At 56.9% G+C, this 19,724-nt stretch overlaps 1 protein-coding gene across 5 annotated transcripts in view; it reads left to right on the top strand.

Moving 5' to 3' along the window:
* The window catches only part of B3galt5 (beta-1,3-galactosyltransferase 5), an 89,097-nt gene extending 70,837 nt beyond the window's left edge, over nucleotides 1–18,260 (top strand). For all 5 annotated transcript variants that reach the window (XM_040287048.2, XM_005323587.5, XM_078044658.1 and 2 more), the window contains 2 exons: nucleotides 7,885–8,041; nucleotides 8,894–18,260. In XM_040287048.2, the coding sequence (XP_040142982.1) occupies nucleotides 8,894–9,820 (927 nt within the window). In that variant the 5' untranslated portion in view covers nucleotides 7,885–8,041 and the 3' untranslated portion in view covers nucleotides 9,821–18,260. The remainder of the gene's footprint in view (nucleotides 1–7,884; nucleotides 8,042–8,893) is intronic.
* The last annotated feature ends 1,464 nt before the right edge of the window (nucleotides 18,261–19,724 follow it).

Below are 19,724 nucleotides of genomic sequence, written 5' to 3' on the forward strand. Positions count from 1 at the left end.
TAGGAGGGGTCAGGGGAGGTGAGTCGGCCTCCAGACCCTTGAGGGAAATCCAAGGAGATGTCCGTGAGGAGTCACCAGGACTGAGCGCAGAGTAGGAGCGCAACAGACTGAATTGTGTTCCCCCTGAATGCACAGGCTGAAGCCCTAGCTAACCCCTGAAGTGACGGAATTTAGAGAGGGGCCTCTGGGAGGTGACTAGATAGAGATCATGTGGTGGGGCCCCTGCAAAGGGATTAGTGCCCTTGTAAGAAGAGCGCTCTCTGTGCCATGTGAGGAGACAACGAGGAGACACCGCCCTCCCAGAGCCCGGCCATGCCGTACCTTGATCTCAGACTCCAGCCTCCGGAATTGCAAGGGAGTAAATCTGTTGCGTAAGCCACCCAGGCTATGATGTTTTGTCACAGCATCCCCAACAGAGTGGGACCTTCCTTAGGAGATCGTCCCTCTCTAGATTCACAGATTCTGGGAGCAATAACGTTTGCGCGAGTCTCTGGCCCTCTTCTTCACTGTTGGATTGATTGGAGATGGCATGATCGAAGATGAGAGGCCATTCCTATCACCTGGCTGCAGAGAGACGGATGCAGGACTTAGGGGCCTCTAAGCCCTGATAAGGACTGTGGGCCCCAGGTGCCCCCCTCAGCCAAGGTCCCAGCTGCTCATGTGCTGTTCCAGATTCCCCACCTCTGCCTGTCCGCCTCCGGAGCGCAGCTGCCCGTGAACATCCAGGCAGGAGCCCCCTGTTCCCTCCCTGCCCTGCTGCGGAGAACCCAGAGCTGGAGAGTGAATGGTCAAGCAGACTTCACTCAGTTGAGGAAGAGATCTCCGCAGGGAATGGGGCTCCCTTCTCCGGGCAGCGTGGGCCTGTCGGGGAGCAGCGAGGGGGCTGCTGCGGGGGTTATGAGGACGGCAGGGGCGAGATGATCCTGGCTGGGGTGGGGGATCCTGGCTAAACCAGCGTAGCAGGCTCAACACCAGGAAGTCACCACTTGACAGAAGCTGGGGACTGAGGCGAGGGCCGGGTGGATCCTTCAGGGGCATCTGCCGCAGGCAGGCTGTCTCCTCCCTGAGGGCGTTTTGCTGGCCACCCTGGTGTTCCCTGGCTTGTGGACACATGGCCCAGTCTCTGCTGTCATGTTCCCAGGACGTTCTCTCTGTGTGCAAGTCTGTGTCCAAATTTCTCCTTTTCGTGGGGACGAGCTCTTTCTGAGGCATCGGGGATTAGACGTGAGCAGGCGGATTTTTAGCGGGTGGGTGGCCACGGTTGAACAGGGGCTGAGCCACAGTAGTGGAGCCCATGACTTTGTCATGGAAGGAAGTCACCCGAGTTACCCACCGGGCTCTACTGCGACGGCAAACCTAGCGGCGGCCGAGGTGGGAGGATGGCAAGTTCAAAGCCAGCCTCAGCGACTTAGCAAGGCCCGAGAGCAATTTATTGAGACCCTGACTCTAAATAAAAACGTGTTAAAAAAGGGTTGGGGATGTGGCTCAGTGGTCGAGGGCCCCGGGGCTCAACACCCCCCCCACCCCCCCCCCCACATCATGGTGGTGTGGACATCCCCAGTGTGGGGGCGCTCCTCCTGCCTCCCAGGCTCAGGCCGTTTCTCCTGGGCACGGAGCTGAACGATGATCGGACGTGGTGGTGGAGAATGCTCTGCCACTCTGGGGCACCGTTAGAGACGTTTCGGTCACTTATTTCCACAGGGCCGGTCGTCTTGGAACCCCTGGGTTTCGTTCCGCGTGTGTGGAAACGGGGGGTTCCCAGGATGTAGCCACTGAGGAGGATGCTTGTTGGGGGCTTGGGCTCCTTAACTGGCTCTGGGAAGAACTCGCCTCCTGCAGCCACTGAGGGAGCCCAGTGGGCCCTCAGGAAGCTCCTGTGCTCTGAGGTGCCACCAGGTTGGCTCTCCTGCCGCGTGTGCCCCGGACCTCAGCTGAGACCTGAAGTGTGCACAGAGAGCCAGGAGCCAGGCTCCCTTCACAGGAAGTGCCCCCACTACGTGTGTGTCTGCTACCAGGAAGGGCGGTGGCCACGTTGGCCCTGAGGCGGAACTTGAGGGCAGAGGGCCCAGCGGACATTAACAAGTGTCACCACAGTTCTTTGGCTGTCAGGCATGACAGAACTAATGACTGTCACCATTGCAGTGCTCCCTGCCCGCCCCGGTGTGGAGACGAGGACATAGGTGCAGAGTGCTGGGCACGTGTCAGAGTGAGCCGGGATGTGGACAGTCTTCTGGTCCCAGTTCCCCCTGCTTTCCATCTCAGCAGCTGCCTGACGTGACCAAGGGGACTCCTGCTCTGCCGCTCGAGAGCTGGTATCAGTGGGCATCAGGGGAGGTGCCGGCGATGACTTGATCTGACCGTGGGGTATTGTCACGGTGCAGACCTCACCATGGGGTCAGGGGCCCTGCCTTCCATCTCTGGCCAGCTGGTGTGTGAAAGCAGCCCCCAGTGCTTGAGTGGACAGGGTTTCGTTTCCTGGGGCCTGTTCTGTGGTCCACTGGCCCATGAAGCGCATTACCAAACAAATCAGATTTGTGGCCATACAGTAAATTTGGGCAGTTCTCTGAAAGATGTCACCTGTTATGAGATTCATTTTCAATTAAACGAAACATGTTAATGAGGTTTATACGTACAGCAAAGCAGCGCATCCAGCGGGCGGGTTGCCTGGTTTCGTTTTAGGTGAATCTCTGCGTGCTGTCTGCCAGGCCTAGCTCTTCACTCAACACCGGTCTCCTCGGGGACTGACAGCGTGGTGTCCGTGGCCTGTGTCTGTGTGCCTCTCATTTCACTCACCAGCCTGCCGCGGATGGGAACTTCTCGATGACACTTGTGTTGTGTAGCAGTTCGTGGCCTCTCAGCTCCATGCACCCTTTTCTGGTGACGGAGAACGTGGATCTGGGCCCTTTGAATGTTTTCCCTGTGCGGTCCACCCTGCAGGCTGGTTGGCACAGGGTGCTAGAGAACTAGGGGAGGGTTTTCCCCTCCTGGTCCAGGGCCCTGGCTTAGCAGGCAGCGGCACCTAGCAGAGCGCCTCCCCCTGGGACGCCCCCTGGTGGTTTTGAGGCAGAGCCCACCCGCCAGATAGCATTCCCGGCCACGGAGAGGGCAGGTGCCCGGTGAGTTGCAGAGGTTGGAGGTCAAGTGCTCTGCTGATGTGGCTCCACAGGGACTTTCCCTCCCGTCACTGGAGTGGATGTGCCTGACCAGCAAGCCCCGGGGCTCAGCCTGCGCTTGGGGGGCTTTTCCTTGGTGGCTTCTTCCTGTGTGCTTTGGAGTTCTCTGTGCTTTTTTACTGTTACTCTCCTATTACTCAAGTCCTTTATCAGAGTAAACGACTCCCTTTTCAAATGACGGTCTCTCTCTCCTGTTCAGGCCCAGACTCAGGGAACTGTTTTTGGAAAGTAGGAGCCCTGTTGCTGTGAACGACTCCACCGTGTCTCTGGGTGGACACGGGCACTTGTTTGTTTTGGACATGGGCATGTGTAGGCCTGGTTGCTGGGTCACAGCGCTTAGGTCCACTGCTAACAAGGACACGGCCCTCCACAGCGCTGTCTTACTGCCGTGCCCGCGGGTGCGGAAATCGGGACCCCGCTGCTTCATGTTCTTGGCAGCACTTAGAGTTGTCTCCAGGTTCATTTTGGTCACGCTCATGGGTGACAGTGGTGGTTCAGGATTGCTGTGTTTGCCTTTCCCTGATGACTGGTGGTGCTGACCTTTCTTGGGCATGCTGCTATTTGGGTATCTTCTTTTTGTGAAATATCTGTTCACAGTTTATGTTTGTAAAATGGCGGGTGTTTTGCTCCTTTTCTTCATGATTTGTAGAGATCCTCTACATGTCTGGATAGTTGTCCTGTGTCAGATGTAGGGGTATCATCCCAGCCTGGTGTGTGTGTGTGTGTGTGTGTGTGTGTGTGTCCTGTTTGACATTAATGAACCAGTCCAAGATCAGAGTGTTTCTTCCGGAAGTCTTACCGGCATTCCTTTCAGCTTTAGTTATGTAACCTCTCCGGGTTTGACTGCTTCGTGTGGCATTAGGCCCATCTCTCCCTACATGGACATCCAGTTGCCCCCACGCTCTACTGAAAGATGGCTCCTTTTGTTATTGTGATGTGTTTGTTGTTTGTCAGGAGCAGCGTATGAGGGGGTGTGGGGACCCCGCGTGGGAGTGGGTCCTCGAGTGCAGATCTTTGCCTGTCCCTCTGACAGTTTTCTTAGAGGGGTCGGATGCTGGCGTCCCTGGTGAAGCCAGCTGTTGGACTCTGCTAATGACAGGTAGATAGCCTCGACCTTCATCCAAGCAGCTTAGAAGTCCCCCCTGGGCTGTGTGGCTGGGGACTCCGCTTCCCGCCTCTGCGCGCTCTTCTGTGGTAGGTGGGTGGCTTCCGAGTCCTCTTCGTGATTGGCACCTCTTCTGTAAGCACGCAGAGAACCTTTGCCACCTCGACATCCCAGGCTTGAACATCCTTCACAGCTGCCCAGGAGAGGCGGGGGCTCCCTGCACGCACCGGGGCGCACCAGGGCCCACAGGCCACGTGCCCACAAAAGGCTTTGTACGGGAACTGGCCACACAGCTGCCGAGGCTGGAAAGTGCCCAGGCCTGCTGTCAGCACGCTGGAGGTCCAGCTGATGGTGTGGGTTCCAGTCCCAAAGCCACCGGCCTGAGATAGAGACACTGACGTTTCCCTTCAGCTCTGAGGCAGGAAGAGCCTGCTGGAGCCCCAGCTCCTGGCAGGAGGAAGTCCCTCACCGGGGAGCCCTGTCCTTTTGTCCTCCTCCGGCCCTCAGCTGAGTGATGGATGCCACCCCCACTGGGAGGGCCATCTGCTCCCCTCCTTCCGCCAATTCAAATGCGATCTCACCCTCACACTCCTCCCAGACCTGGCCTTAGGTAATGTGACCCAGCATCCTTGCAAGGTCATTGCAAAATCGATACATAAAATTAACCATCACACCCCAGAGTCGCACAGCCTCCTGACCTTCTGGGGCCAGCAGCAGGGAGTTGGATGCCAGGCTGGGGTTGCCACCAGTGGACCTGGGCCGCTGGGGGTCTCACTGAGCACCGCTGCTCTGTGATTGCTTGGGGGGGCACTGGGGTGGCCTGCTGTGGCTCACCCTCGGAGAGTCCTTCCCCCTGCTTGATCCCAGCGGCAGACCCAGGGTTCGCATGTCTGCAGCCTCACAACTCGGGTGGACGGCCATCTTCTTTAAAAAGAAAGCAGTGGCCGCCAGCAGCCCTGGGCCTCGGCTCCCCTCACCTCATGGAAAACGGACCTCCAGCCTGTCTTCCTCGTAGGGCCCAGGCCAGCCTCGTGACTGGACTTGGCTGTGTGCTCTGCACAATGGACCTCTTCCCTTCAGGTCTAGGAGGTGACGCCCCACCCGTCTTGAATGGAACTTTCCAGAGCACCCCTCTGGTCTTCTAGTCCTTGACCACGTGGACTTCCCTCCCTTTATCTCTGTGGACTGTAGGTCAGGCTGAAGGCTGGGTCTCCCCACCGGGCCTGGGAGGGTGCTGGACCCTCCTCCATGGGCTGTGGGGTTAGGACGCTGACTCCAGGGTTCCCTTCAGCTAGCCCTTCCCTGATGTCACCCAGCCCTTTGGGGCATAGGAGAGGTGCAAGATGCCCCTGACCCCCAGGCTTGCCCTCCAGGCACTCCCAGAGGCCAGCAGGGGGAGGGGGGCTGCTTTTGCGTGTGATTCCTGGGCGAGCTGAGGCTCTGGATGTGCTCCCAGGTTACAGAGCGGAGCCTGGACGCACAGCCTGCTGGGGGGACTGTACCCATGTTTCTGGCTGGCCAGGCTCACAGCCCCACCCAGGTGTGCTTCAAATGAGGCTTCCCTAGCAGAGGTGGCTCCTGTTCATGGCTGTGTCCCTGTAAGGCGGAGTGGCGTTAGGCTCTGGTGCCCTGCCTCCCAGCCAGCCCGGGATCGGCCTCTGGAGGCACACCCTGCTCCTCCCAGAAGCTGCAGTTTCAGTGCTAACTCTGTGCCTCCCAGAATCCACTTGTTAGCAAAAGCTCTGTCCTTGTTCCTGATGCCAATCCAATAATGAGAACATGGTTTTGAGAAAAGGGGAAAAGAAGTTTTATTTCTTGGCTAGTAAAGGAGAAACACAGGGGACATCTGTCCCAGAGCTGTGACTCTGCCCATCAGGGGTGCATCAAAGACCGCATTCCAGGTGTGCTGGGCCAGGGGTCCTTACTCGCTCGTGGCCCTGAGAGAGAGCCGTTTCTGAGATGTGCTGCCGGGCCAGTCCCGAGGTCCGATTTACTTTACCCCCCTGGTGTGTGGATGAAACTTCTTTTTCCCTCTTCTCAAAACCATGTTCTCCACTGGAAATAAGGGTGATCTTGTTTTCCCCAAGGTCAGGGAAAACAAGATCACCAACACACACAACCGCTGTCAGTTTTAAAACAATGTGCAGTGGCAGAGCAACAGGCGCCATGCCCCAGCACAAGGGACCCCTGTTGCACACGCTCATGGAAGGCCGGGTACCTGGGCCTCAATCAAAGATGCAGATGCTTGGTAAATGGGATCTCCAGCTGTGACTTTGGAGGTCATTTCTGGGTCACTCCACTGTAGGCAGAAAAAATATCCCAGCTGCTCATGGAAGCAGAGGACTCCGCTGAGCTTTGGCCAGTTGGGCTTGGCACCCACCCTGACCCCAGGATGCCATTTGATACCCAGCCAGAGGCCAGTGCAGTGAGGGGCATGCCTGTCTGTCCTTGGGAACTGAGATCCACAGGAAGAGTCTTGAGAAAAGGTCCACTGGCGATGACAGCTTAAGGGTCACCATTGAAGCCACCTGCCGAGTAGAGCCAGTTATCCAAGAAGGAAGCAAAGCAGAAAAGCCCCCCCACCCCTAAAGTGTAGGGAGGATGCGGCTAGGTCCCCAATGACCTGCATATCCTGGCCATGCAGGTGGAGGATCTCACAGAGAGAAAGGGGGCACTCCCGCATCCCGGGGCACGGAGCAGACGCTTCCTGCTTCCCTTTGACTCTGGCAGGGATTCCTCTTAGGTCACCGTGGCCTCCAGCTGGACAGGGACTCGGTGTCCTCTGAGCAGAGCAGGAGCTTGGCCAAGTCTGCCTCAGGAGAAGTTCCCTGAAGAGGAGCTGGTTCCAGAAGGCTCTATGATTGATTTATTGGTTTCATTTTTTTTTTGGAACCGGAGATAACCCAGGGTCGTGGAACACCGAGCCACACCCCCGTCCTTTTCTGTATTTTATTTAGAGACAGGACAGGGTCTTTCTCAGTTGCTTAGGGCCTCGCTAAGCTGTTGAGGCTTTGAACTGGTGATCCTCCTGCCTCAGCCTTCCGAGCTGCTGGGATTTCAGCTTCCTTTCTTTTAGAGGGAATATATTTAGAGTTTTGACTTAATGAAGTTTCGAGGTACTCTGTGGCATCAAAATGACTCCCCATCTTTCAGTCCACCGGCTTCTTTTCTTGACGGCCCTCTGGCCTCTCCCTCAAGATGAGGTTTTTTTAAGTCATAGCCTCTGAATTGGGGATTGATGGACTTCTCACCTGTGTTAAATTCTTGACGCATCAGCCAGACGCTCTGCTCCACAGAGAAGGTAAAGTGTTAGAAGCTGGACTGCAGTTCGCCAGGCCTCGGTTGGAAAGCTGTGAGGCGCCATCCCTGGACTTGGGAGCATGTGCAGCCATCTGCACGTGGTGACTGTTGACGGGCGGATTGGTGGTGGGCCTTGTTGGCTTCAGCTGTACCCATTCCACAGGCGATCACAGTGAGGTGGGAGTGAGTGGGGTGCACACGCTCAGGGTCACACAGGTAGGGGGCAAAGTGCAACTACAGATACAGCAAGCCGTGAGGACCTGCCGATGAGGCGCGGGGGACCTGAACCCTGTTCTTTTTTCCTAGCGATTGCTGAGAGGACGAGTCATCCTTTTGACACACGAGCCAATCCCAGCACTGGGCTGCGTGGAAAGTCGTACGGACAGCGCTTCGTGACGGATTTCCTCTTGGCTTCTGCCCCGTGACTCCGCTTTCAAACCAGAGATTCTCTGACCCAGTGACAGTGAGTTGCCTGCTTTCTTCATGTTATAATGTCAACATGCATGATCCCGAGCTCGGGAACAGCAGAGACCAGGGGGAGAAGAGGAGAGAAAACCAGATAGGAGATGTGAAAAGGCAGCGTAAGAAATCCCGGGTAGTGTGCTCCTCACACGCACATGGGTGTCCTCTGGGAGTGGGTGGCTAGGTGGAGGAGGAGGCGGTACCCAGTGCCGAGTCTAGGCGTGGGCGTGTGTTTCCCAGTCCTGCAGGCTACTTCCCACCCCGGGTCAGCGGGGGCAAGGCTGAAGACCTGCTGGGGACCTGGTCCCAATACCTTGGACACAAACCCGTGACTCCCGGAGGCAAAGGGCTGGCCAGCTGCAGAGCTGGACCTCTGCCCAGTGCCCTGCGCTCTCTGTCCAGTGCCCCGGGGCCGGAGTTGCAGGCAGTCCTTGTGCCTGTGTGTTTACATGCTGTTCCTCCTCTGGAAGCAGCGGGATGCCAGCGTTTGTAAACGCGGGTCTGCCCCTTCCTGTATCTCAGCCACCCGCCCGGGCACTCACAATGTTTAAAAATTACTTTTATGTTTTTAATTGCACACACTTGTGGGGTCCGGTGTGACAATTTGATACTTGTGTTCAATGTGTGATCCCATCAGGTGGTTAGCATTTCCGTCTCCTTAAACGTGTACGTTTCTCTGTCCCAGGAAGGTTCACACTCCTCTCTTGTAGTTTTTGTAAAATACACAGTCGCCTGGTGCGAGCCACAGTCACCCCACTGTGCTGTGGAACAGGACCCCTGCCTCGCTCTGTCTCGGCACGCACCTCCCATCCTCTTGCTTTGGGGGGCTGATGGCTGGTCTTGTTCCTTGCAGATGGCTTTCCAGAAGTTGAGGCTGACCTACTACGTGTGCCTGCTGTTGGTGGGAGTGCTGTGCTTGTATTTCAGCATGGCTCCTTTGAAAGAAGAGCCTTTCATTTTCAAGAAAAAATACGGGACGTTCCTTCAGCTCCCAGACATCGATTGCAGGCAAGATCCTCCCTTCCTCGTCCTGCTGGTGACTTCATCCCACAAGCAGGTGGCCGCTCGCATGGCCATCCGGAAGACATGGGGGGGAGAGAGGACAGTGAGCGGGAGGCAGGTGAGGACATTCTTCCTCCTGGGGACCACGGCCAACCAGGACGAGATGAGCGCGGTGGCCCAGGAGAGCCAGCAGCACGGCGACATCATCCAGAAGAACTTCAGGGACGTCTACTTCAACCTGACCCTCAAGACCATGATGGGCATGGAGTGGGTCCACTACTTCTGTCCTCAGGTGGCTTTCGTGATGAAGACGGACTCGGACATGTTTGTGAACGTCCACTACCTGACCGAGCTGCTCCTGAAGAAGAACAGGACCTCGAGGTTCTTCACGGGCTTCCTGAAGCTCAACGAGTACCCCATCAGGAAGAAGTTCAATAAGTGGTTTGTGAGTAAGTATGAATACCCCTGGGACAGGTACCCGCCCTTCTGCTCCGGCACCGGCTACGTCTTCTCCAGCGACGTGGCCAGCCAGGTGTACAACGTCTCCGAGAGCGTCCCCTTCATTAAGCTCGAGGATGTCTTTGTGGGGCTCTGCCTGGCGAAGCTGCACATCCGGCCCGAGGAGCTCCACTCCCAGCAGACCTTCTTCCCCGGGGGGTTGCGCTTCTCCGTGTGCCGCTTTAGGAAGATCGTGGCCTGCCATTTCATCACACCCAAGGAAATGCTGATCTACTGGCAGGTCCTGCAGACCTCCCAGGAAGACTGTCCCGAGGTCTGAGTGGCGCCCGGTGGCACGTGGGTCCGAGATCTTGGATGGCGTTGCTGAGGATCCTCAGGGGTACAGAGGGAGTGAGAAGGACGCAGGGAGGAGGACACTGTCCTTCAGGGCTCCAGACCCAAACTAGAATAGTGTGCGCTTAAACCAAGCTGCCCCAGGCGACACCCGCCCCACCTCTGGAGCACCTGGCCCCTCCCGCACTGGCCCATTTCAGGCTCAGGTCCCTGGGGGGTGGTAGGCACTGTCCTTCCTATTTCACAGATAAGGAAACAGTAGCCACAGAGGTACAGCTGCTGTCCCAAGGTTTATAGCCAGCAGAGGTTGACCAGGCATGGAAGCTGAGCGGGAATCTGGCTGGCAGCCCCCAGCGGGGACCCTCTGTCCCTTGGGAGAGGATGGTGTTGTAAAGGCTGAGGAAGGCCTGGCAGCTGCACCCGGCACCCTTTCCAGAGAGCCTGCCCCTCCACTCCTGGCCTGATGCTTTCCTTACGTCCCTGGGGATGACGGAGCTGGGCCCTGAGTCCTCATTAGTGACACCGCGGCACTCAGCCCTGGGCACATCCCAGAGGGTAGGCATGCCTGCGTGGCGGCAGCCCTCGCCCAGCTGCAGGTGGACACTGACTTGCCGACTTCATCAGTTAGACTCAGAAGCCGAATCCAGGGTTGCCCGTTGCGACTGGCCACACTGCTGATGTCCCCAAGGTTGTGATGCCTGTCCCCAGCCTTCAGGGACACCTGGTCTCTTTGCTGCAGGTCAGTGGGACGAGCCATAGCCCTGGAGTACTTTAGGGCCCTGAGTTTGGACTGAAGGCCGCTGGGCACGCTGGATTCCAGGAACTTGCTGGGCATTTGGCTAGACCACAGCAAGCCGCCTTCAAGGACCCCGTATTTACAAAACACTAAGGTGGACCCTGGTCCCAGGGAGTCTCCCTGTGTCTACGTCCCCCAACCTGACCCCAGGTCATTGTCACTGAATTTCCCACATGGCCAAGGACCCACTGAGTCCTGTGGTTTGGAATTTAACCTCTTTTCTCTCCCCCAGAGGATTGTGTGAGCCCACTTTGCAGGGCTGCGTGAACAGAGGGCACTTCTTTGCCAGGTCTGGGACCGTTTGGCCACTGCCAGTGACATGCAGAGTGTCTTGCTCCTCATTGAGGAACGTTGTGGTTTTTTTTTTAACTCTTTACTTTACCAGGCTTCATGCGGCTGTGGAACTGGCCAGTGCCGGGCTGAGCTCCTACTGGCCCTCAGGAAAGGCAGTGTGCTGCCAAGGTCTGGTGCCCGTTCTGCACGGCATTTCTCGTGTCTGGCTCGTGCTGTGGCCTCGTGGAAGTTCTCCTCGTCCTGGCTGCTCTGAACGTGCGGGCGTGTTCGGAAGCGCCTCCTCCTCAGTGGGAACATGAGGGACTGCAATGGCGTCGGGAGCCCAGGTTTTGCCAGAGCCTGGGCCCTCGGTTCCCGGGGACTGACTGCCTCTGATTTGTCAGATGATGGTGCTTTGGAGTGAAGGACTGTCTGGCAGGAGGCCAGGGCCTGTGTCCAGTATGTGTCTGTGGCCGCTGGTCTCGGTGGGTGATCTGAGGTTGGCGTGGATGGTCTGGCACCAGCCTGAGCCCTTGGCAGAGGGACAGGTGAGGACAGGTGTGGGCTCCTTCCACAGCCTCCGTGTGTTCTTCAAGGACCTTCTGCAACACCTTGACTCCCACTGTATTTCTTTATGGTTTTTTTCTGTAGGGGAAAGAATTATTCCATGATCTAGAACTTGCAGGGACCCTAGTGCTCACCCGGCCTTCCTCCTCACTTATGTGGGATGAGAGAAGCGCAGAGGGACCCAGAAGCTGCTCACGGCTCCCAAGCCGTGGAATGCAGGCTCCTGCTGTTTGGGGCCCAGGACCTGAGAGGAGGACCCCGTGAGAGCGTGGATGGGGGCAGAGTCTGTGCTTTCCCAGTGACACCCAATGTTCGTTTCCCGATGGGGCTGGAGAGGAGTGGGTTGGTCGCACAGTGGCTTCACTCACGGGCATCAGAGAGGAGTGGTCTCGAGAGCAGACGCGGTGTGCCAGGGCGCTGTGTGCTCATCTGAATGCTCACGACCACTGCCCGGGCAGCTGATGAGGAGGCCGAGGGAGAGGCCGAGCACCTAGCTTGAGGGAAGTAGCCAGAAAGTATCAGAGACAGGCCAGGACCCCAAGCCCCGGGGGCCACTGTGTGAGTCACAGCACTGCCCTGGGCCTCCCAGGCTGTCAGCTGGCCCCTCCCACAGTCCTGGGGCTGGCTGGAGCTCACACATCGACTGCTCCACCTGCACTCCTGGGGACCCTTCTCAGACTCCTCCGGCCACCACGTGTCACCCACCAGATCCTGGAGAGCTGCAGGGCTCCAGCGGCCTCTGCTTTTGTACTCAAGTCCCAGCTCGTCTCACCTGGAGGCTGGGCCTCCTGCTCTAGACCTCACTGTCCTCCCCTCCAGCCACCTCCCAATGTGGGATCACCCCCTGGGCACACAGACCAGCTGCCCCTCCCCGTCTAACACCCCGTCTAAGCAGCATGCCCCCGCCCCCACCCCCAGTCGCAGGCTTTGCTGCTCCTCCAGGGTCCTCCTGAAATCCCCCCGTCAGACCACGTCCCCCTCGCCCCAAGGCCTTGGCCTTGCTGGGGCAGGTCTCAGTCCTCCCCTGACAGGGCCCGGCAGGGAGCGGTCACTTCCTGGACAGTTCTAGGCACCAGCGTCCAGGATGCCTCCTGGCCTTGGCTCCTGTCCTCGCCAGTTCCATGTCTTCTGCCCGTTCTTCCTCTTGCCCTGGCGTCCGGGTTGCCGTCTGTGGGCTCAGCCCGGCTGCCCTGTCCTTGGGGAGACCAGTCCTCGTCCTGTGTTCTAAATGTCCTTGCTGTGTTGGTGGCACCTCGCTTGTCCCCAGCGGGTCCCCTCTGGTCTTCCATCTCTCATGTCCCCTGTCTGTATTCTGTTACATGGTGAGCACAGCCACCCCAGCCCCTCCCCGCTGCCTTCCCTGTCTCAGTGAGTGGACTCTCCTCAGTGGTCACTCCATCCTTCCTGTGGCTCCAGGCAACAGTCGTGCAGGTGTTGCTGGGCTGCGAGGCTGCTGGCTCTGCCCTCACCCTGTGTCCACCTGGTGCCCCTCACACTGCCACCCTTGCCCACCCGCCGCCTCTCACCTGCAGTCCTGCAGTGGCCTCCCGCCTGGACCCTCAGCCTCCCTCAATGCATCCCCTTAGTCTGTCCCCAAGAGCATCCGGAGTGAGCCTCCAAAAATGTAGAGCAGAGAATCTGCTATGACTTGACTGTGTCCCCAAGTTCTTGTGTTGGAAACTGAATCCCCAATGCAGTGTTAGGAGGCGGGGCCTATCGGAGGCGGGGCCTAACCGAGGCGCTTAGGTGTGGAAAGCTCCGCCCTCATGAGTGGATTAGTGTGGTTATTGCAGGACTAGGTTGTTAGGAAAATGAGTTGGCCCCCCCTTTGCTTGCTGGCTCTCACCTCCTCTTGCCCTTCCACCTCCCACCATGAGATGATGCAGCACAGAGGCCCTCTCCAGATGCTGGACCATGCTCATGGACTTTGCAACTTCCAGAACTGTGAGCCAAACATACTTCTTTTCTGATTAAGTTATCCACTTTCAGGTGTTGTGTGGTAGTAACACAAAATGGATGGAGTCACAGCATCTCACTTCTTTGCTCAGAGACCCCAGTGGCTTTCCATCTCCCAGTGAAAGCCACATTCCTCATACCATCATCTGCCTCTGTTGTTCCCTTGCATTCCCCCCTCACTCACTCTGGCTGTTTGCTGTTCCCTGAACAGCAGTACTGCTCCGGCCGCAGCGGTCTCTGTGCCCTTTCTTGAACATCCACCTCGGGGTCTTTGTGGACTGTTCCCTCTGCCAGGAAAGCTCTTTCCTCAGTTATTCTCATGGCTCACTCCTGTCCCCTCAAGTCTTCGTCAGATGCTACCTCCTCAACGAGGACTACCCCGACCTCCTTCTTTGCCCCACATCCTCCGTGCCCTTGTCAAACGAGGCAGGACTATTTATGACAACGAGCTTCCGTTGTTTATGGATCACTCAGTTGACGTGAGTGTGAGCTTCGAGGTCTCTGCTTTCCCGCGGACACGCACTGAGTTCTTGGCGGGTTCTAGCTCGGGGTAGATGATGACAAGTGTTTGTTGAGTGGAACCAAATTGACCTTCATGGGCGGTTTAGAGGGAAAAGGTGACTGGGGACTGGAAGAGTGAAGAGTCTCCGTGACACGAAGGCACTGGGTTCCAGCTGAGTCAGTGAGTGTGTCGTCATCGTCCCCCGAACCAAAGACAGGACATGCTCTACGGCAGTGCCCCCGACCTCTGTGAGGGGCAGCCTCACGTGGCAAGGCAGACAGGGCGCGGGGCCTGGAGGCCCGACTTCAGCCCCACGTGCCGCCATCTTGCCTCAGCCACGCCTGCCTTCCTCTCCTTGATGATTTTAGCGATTGGCCTCTTTGCCTCGGCCTGTGGACTCTTAATTCCTGGGGAGAGTGACCCAGAACAACGGCCCTGGGCCCCCAGATTCTCCAGCCTTCCTGTCCCGGGTGTGTGGCCCGGTCCCCCTCCCTGTGTCTGCAGATGCCATCACTGGAGTGAGCGAGGAAGCCCTCTCAAGGGCAGGTGGGGCTGCTGAGCTTGAGGAGCCGTGGAGATCCGTCCCTGCCCCTATTTTCTGCACGGAAAGCCTGGGTTTGGGGAGCTGGTGCCTCAGTTCTGTGCCCAGTGGCAGTGGAGGAGACTGGCCCTCCTGACCCTCATCTCTGCACAGTGGACACCTCGCTGTACAGCTTATGAGAAAATTCACTCCTGCTCGTCTAAACACACTGCTGTAGCCACACACCCCGCTGGGTAAAGAGGAGCGAGAATCCAAGAGCGCAGACACTCGCAGGTCCCCCCAGTCTTGCCCCCAGTTCAGACGTTAGCCTCAGGTCTCCTGGCTCCCGTAGGGAGGTGCCAGAGGCCCACCCCTACAGCCAGACTCACGGCCTCCCTCCCCCAGGCCCCGGCCTGCCCAGCTCTGGGTCTCAGGAAAGCTCCTCACCCTCCACCTGTCCACTCGCCTGGCCATCCTTGCACCGTGCCGCCCCCACCTTGCCTCTGCCCACGTCTGATGTTGCCAGTTCTTCAGGTCTGGCCTCTTGTTCGCCCTAGAACTTTGTCTAGGCCACCATCTTGGTTCAGCTAAACTCAGGCCACCTCCTCCTGATCCATCTCACGGGCCCTCCTGCCTCCTTCCATCTTCCACTTTACCTCCAGAGTGATTGTGTGTGTGCACGTGTGTGCACGTGTGTGCACGTGTGTGCGCGTGTGTGCGGGTGTGGTAATGCCAGGCTCTGCCATTGAGCTACATCCCCAGCTCCAGAGCTATTTTCAGGAACGGCAGGTCTAATGACAAAGCCCAGAGACCTGGGGAAGCTGGGTGTCTTGGCCCAGATGTCCCGAGGGCAGAGCGTCCTGGCCTGGAGTCAGTGAATGTGAAGGCCACACACCTGCAGGCTGCAGGGAGTGACGTGTGGCAAGAGCAGCAGCTGTCCCTGCTTCGGACGTCACTGCCCATTTGATGAACTTCACGGTGACCTCTGTTTGCAGTTACCTTCGTCAGGCCACCTATGAGCGGCCTCACAGGCGAGCCCCAGCTCCTGCTGGGTGTCCACCTCTGTCCCAGCTGTGCCAAAAGCCTGGCCCAGAGCTGAACTGAGCTTCTAAGCAAAATCATTTAATTCTCAAAAGTTTTTGATTCCTTTGAGTATGATCATTTTTGTGCAAAAAATATGCACATGCGCACTTTGGCTTTTAAAGTAATGTATTAAATTTTTTCCCCCCCTCAAGTTTTAGACTTCAGCTAAGAAAAGGAAAATATGAAGGGACTCTGGGTTTAGCAAGGATAATGTGCATTAATATACTTGTGTGCACGGACCCAACCTCCGTCGGAGTGAGTGAAATGGACCGTGGAAAGGACAGCTGTTGGGTATTTAGACTTTAGTCTGAGGCTCCAGCGTGGTGCTGGGGGACCCTTCTTCCCCAGGACCGTGTTGTCTGCAGCACAGTCTGCAAGTTCTGGGTCTGCATTTCAGCTCTCTCACCTACTTGCCTTGGTTTTCTCATTTGAAAAATGGTTCCTCCCTCTGGGGGTCTGGAGCCATGGAAGCATGAGCTGCAGGAACTGCTGGAGCCCGTGTCAGAGCCTTCCCAAGCTCCACCTTGGGGCTGTTTGGAGTGAGATAGTGAGGCCGACCCAGCTCCTCCTGAGCCCGGGGGGTTTCCATAAGCAGAGACCTCAAAGCGTCCCCTCCCTCACCGCTCCACCCACAGCTGCCATAGGAAAGAACCCCGGGCCTCGGTGGCTCTCCCGGACGCTCCACCTGGGTCCCTGGCTCCGAGGTGGATTAAATAATCAACAAGCCCAACGATGCGCTGTCACAGCCGCCGTGCATCATTTAAAGGTAGATGAGGTGCTGGTTGTGTTTTCTGGTGTCTCCCATTAGGAAGGACCTCTTCCCATCATGGACATATCAGGAATGGGTTTCAGCAGGATGGACGTGTTGGCCATTTCCGAGGCCGTCTCTCTGGAAACGGTAGTTCTTGTGGCCTTACTCCTCTCTCTGTCCTGGCTCCTGGCTCTGGCCTGGTGGAGGGGAGGTACTTGGACTGATCTCTTGGTCCTCAGGGGTATTGTGTTGTGTCTCTGGGGCACGAAAGGTCCCCTGCTCTGTTGGGAGGGAGGATGGAAGGAACTCTACTCCCGGCTGCTGGGAAGTTACACCTGAGTCTCTACTTTCCTGCTTTTGAAGTCTGATTCCAGAAGGGCCCCGGGTGCTCTGAGATTGACCCTGAAGGCCAAGGCTGAACCAGGCTGCCCTTGGCATGGTGAAGAGCCAGAGGGCTGGGCGAGCTCACACCATGGGGAAGACAAATGCCTCTGACCAAAAACTAGCTTCTGATTAATTAACGTATCCCCCACGTATCAGGCGGAATCCCTTCTAAGTACGAGTAGAGGGCGGGGCCGCAGCTCAGTGGTACAACACCTGCCTCCCTAGAGCCAGGGCCTGGTTCCAGCCCCAGCACTATCCATACATACTACATACCGCTACACTTACATACATGCTATGCATACGTACATACATGTGTACAGGTAGGAAGGACCGATTCCATAGGCCAATATGACTTTTTGTGCCATACATTTGGTCCTGAGTGCCCGGGTGTGGGCCCCGGCCTCAAGTGCTCATGCTTGGTCCACCGCTGAGGGCTGCCCCTGCCGTCACATCATGGGACCCCGCCCCGTTCCTACCTTGGGCAAGACCTCATGCCTGAGGCAGGCAGGCTTCTGACGATCGGCCATGTGAAGTCGACACCACTCGAAAATGCACCTGGCAAGTCCATGTGAGGCCCGCTGGCCCCAGGATCCAGCCCCTTAGTGCCCAGAGAGGCAGACCGAGGAAGTAGCGCCAGCCTTGGTCACAGCCTGCCCCGAGGACAGCCAGCCGGGGGAGAGGTGGTTTGTTTTACCTGGTCCCATACGACATCAAGAAAATCCACAGTGATTGGAAAGGTCACTAAGGCTGCGGCTCAGTGGTGGAGCGCTGGCCTAGCGTGTGTGAGGCCCTGGGTTTGATTCTCGGCACTGCATATAAATAAAGGTCCAAATAAGTAACACCAACTTTGTTTAAAAAAAAAAAAAAAAAAGAAATGTCATTAAAGGGTAATCGAGAAGACTTTGTGGTCAAATTTTGCTTTTTCTAAATGATTTGAAATTCAATTTATATGTCACTGAGGGATATTTGAAACTGTCGTCTCCTGAATATTAGGAGAATCTACCAGACCTTATGACGTCACACTTCGGGAGTGGTATGTGTGTTTATTTATGACTTGTCAAAATGGTGTTTATCGTTAATAAAAGTCATTAGCTTAGCGCAATGACTTGGGTGGCTCTAAGTTGTAGATCGAGATGATAAACTTGGGCTCCTTCTGAAAAGCCAGTGGTGTCTGGTCTACACTGGACCATCTTTTTTTTTTTTTTTCAAAAAAGTCTTTTCTCATATGAACGTTTTCTATATTTATTTTGTGTTTGGAGAAATATTTTTGAAATTTGAAAGGTCTATTGAGCAACTTTGCCATGATCCTCCTGGTAAGAGTTGGGGAGCCCTTGTCTCCCCTGGATTTTGGAAGGCCCACGCACGCGCAGCCCCGTCCGGGGGAGGGGAGAGGGCCAGGGCTGGACTCTCAGATCTGGGCCCTGAGGCCGGCAGACTTTGGGATTTTTTTCTCTCAGGTATATTTTTCTATCATTTCTATCAGTTTGCGAATTCTATGATGATACCTTTGGAGTCTGCAAGGATCACGGTGAGGTGCAGATGGACTCCTGATGTTTCCAAGTGTCATTTAAAAGGAAATAAAATGACGAAAGCAGGTGCGTTTTTTCTTTGGCGTTCGTTAGCAAGTTTGTCACAGTTTCTGCCGTACCGGGTGGGGATCCCTGTCCTGCGGGGTCCCTGTCACTGACACTGTGCATCCCTGGCCCACCTCAGAAACCAAGCAGGAGTTGGAGGTGGCAGGAGCCAGGGAGGGCTGCCGGAAGAGGTGCCTGGAGGGGCAGAGAAGGGGCAGGGACAGTGCTGTGCTCTTCCTCTGCACCCCTCCCTCCTGGGCTGGGCGGGGGTCCCCAGGAAGGCTGCGCCTCCTCACCTGGGGGCCTGCCTGGCCTCCTTCCCATTCCCTCTGAACCCCGCCCCCACCATCAGCTCCTCTCCTCCATTTGCACTCCAGAGCTCCTCCTTCCAGAACATTCCTGCAGCACCACACATCCTCACTGCCCAGACTGCTTCCCAGACTCTGCCCCTTCCTCAATCACTGCTAACCTCCCCCAACCCCAGAAGGGCTGCCCTGCTGCCTCGGAGGCTATGTCCTCAGCTCGGCCTCGCCAGAGTGCTGGGCTGACATCGTCCTGGTGGGCCCAGCCCCTCCCCCTGGGCAACCGGTCACCAATGCCTCTGCTGACCCCGGCCTCCTCCGATCCCGGCCTCCTTCCACCCAGCGTCTCTACTGCTCGGCCTGCTTTCAGCCTCCCCACTCTTCCAGCTGCTCGTCCATAGACTGTCCCCAAGCATGTTGGCACCTCAGTCCTCTGTGTCAAAACCGTTGAGTATGAGTTTGCTGGGGCTGCTGTAACAAAACCACAGACTGCGGGCCCACACCTCAGACACCGTCTCATGCTGGAGGCTGGTGGTCCCAGGTCACCGTGTCCCAGGGCTGGTTCTTCCTGGGCCCTCTCTCCTTGATCTGCAGATGGCATCATCCCTGAGGGCCTCGTCCCTTTGTGTGCCTCTGTGTCCTGGTCTCCCTTCTTATAAGTTCCCAGTTCTCTGGGAGGGGAAGGTGAGCTGGGGACTCCGTGGCCAGCAGTAAGTGGTGGGTGGGACTGCAGGGCGCCAACCAGGAGAGGGTGGAGGGCCGGAGAGCAGAGCGCGCCCGCTGCCCCAGCATCTTGGCCGAATGGCCCAGGGCCTGGAGGAGAGGGCGCATGGTGATGTGACCCGCACTTGGTCCTGAGTTCTCTCAGCCCAAGGGACCTGACTGCTTCAAAGGTGAGCTGGGATGGTCCCCGTCCTCTTTCCTGAGGCCAGATGGGAAGGAAAGGACCATCGCGGGCCTTGTGGGACTGTGGTCTCTCTGGTTGGGCCGTCACCATTTTGGGGACTGATACAAAGTCATCAGGTTTTGAATTTTTCTAATAAGTCCACTTAAAATATTTTCTCTTTTTTATGACGAAGTTGCGTTGACCTCTGCTGATACCACCCAAATATGGCCACCCCTGTTTAGAAACTAATAGTTAATAAAGGCGCAAAGTACATCTTGCATATAAGTGACGGAATT

This window comes from Ictidomys tridecemlineatus, chromosome 3 (genome assembly GCF_052094955.1).
Source record: "Ictidomys tridecemlineatus isolate mIctTri1 chromosome 3, mIctTri1.hap1, whole genome shotgun sequence".
Taxonomy (NCBI): domain Eukaryota; kingdom Metazoa; phylum Chordata; class Mammalia; order Rodentia; family Sciuridae; genus Ictidomys; species Ictidomys tridecemlineatus.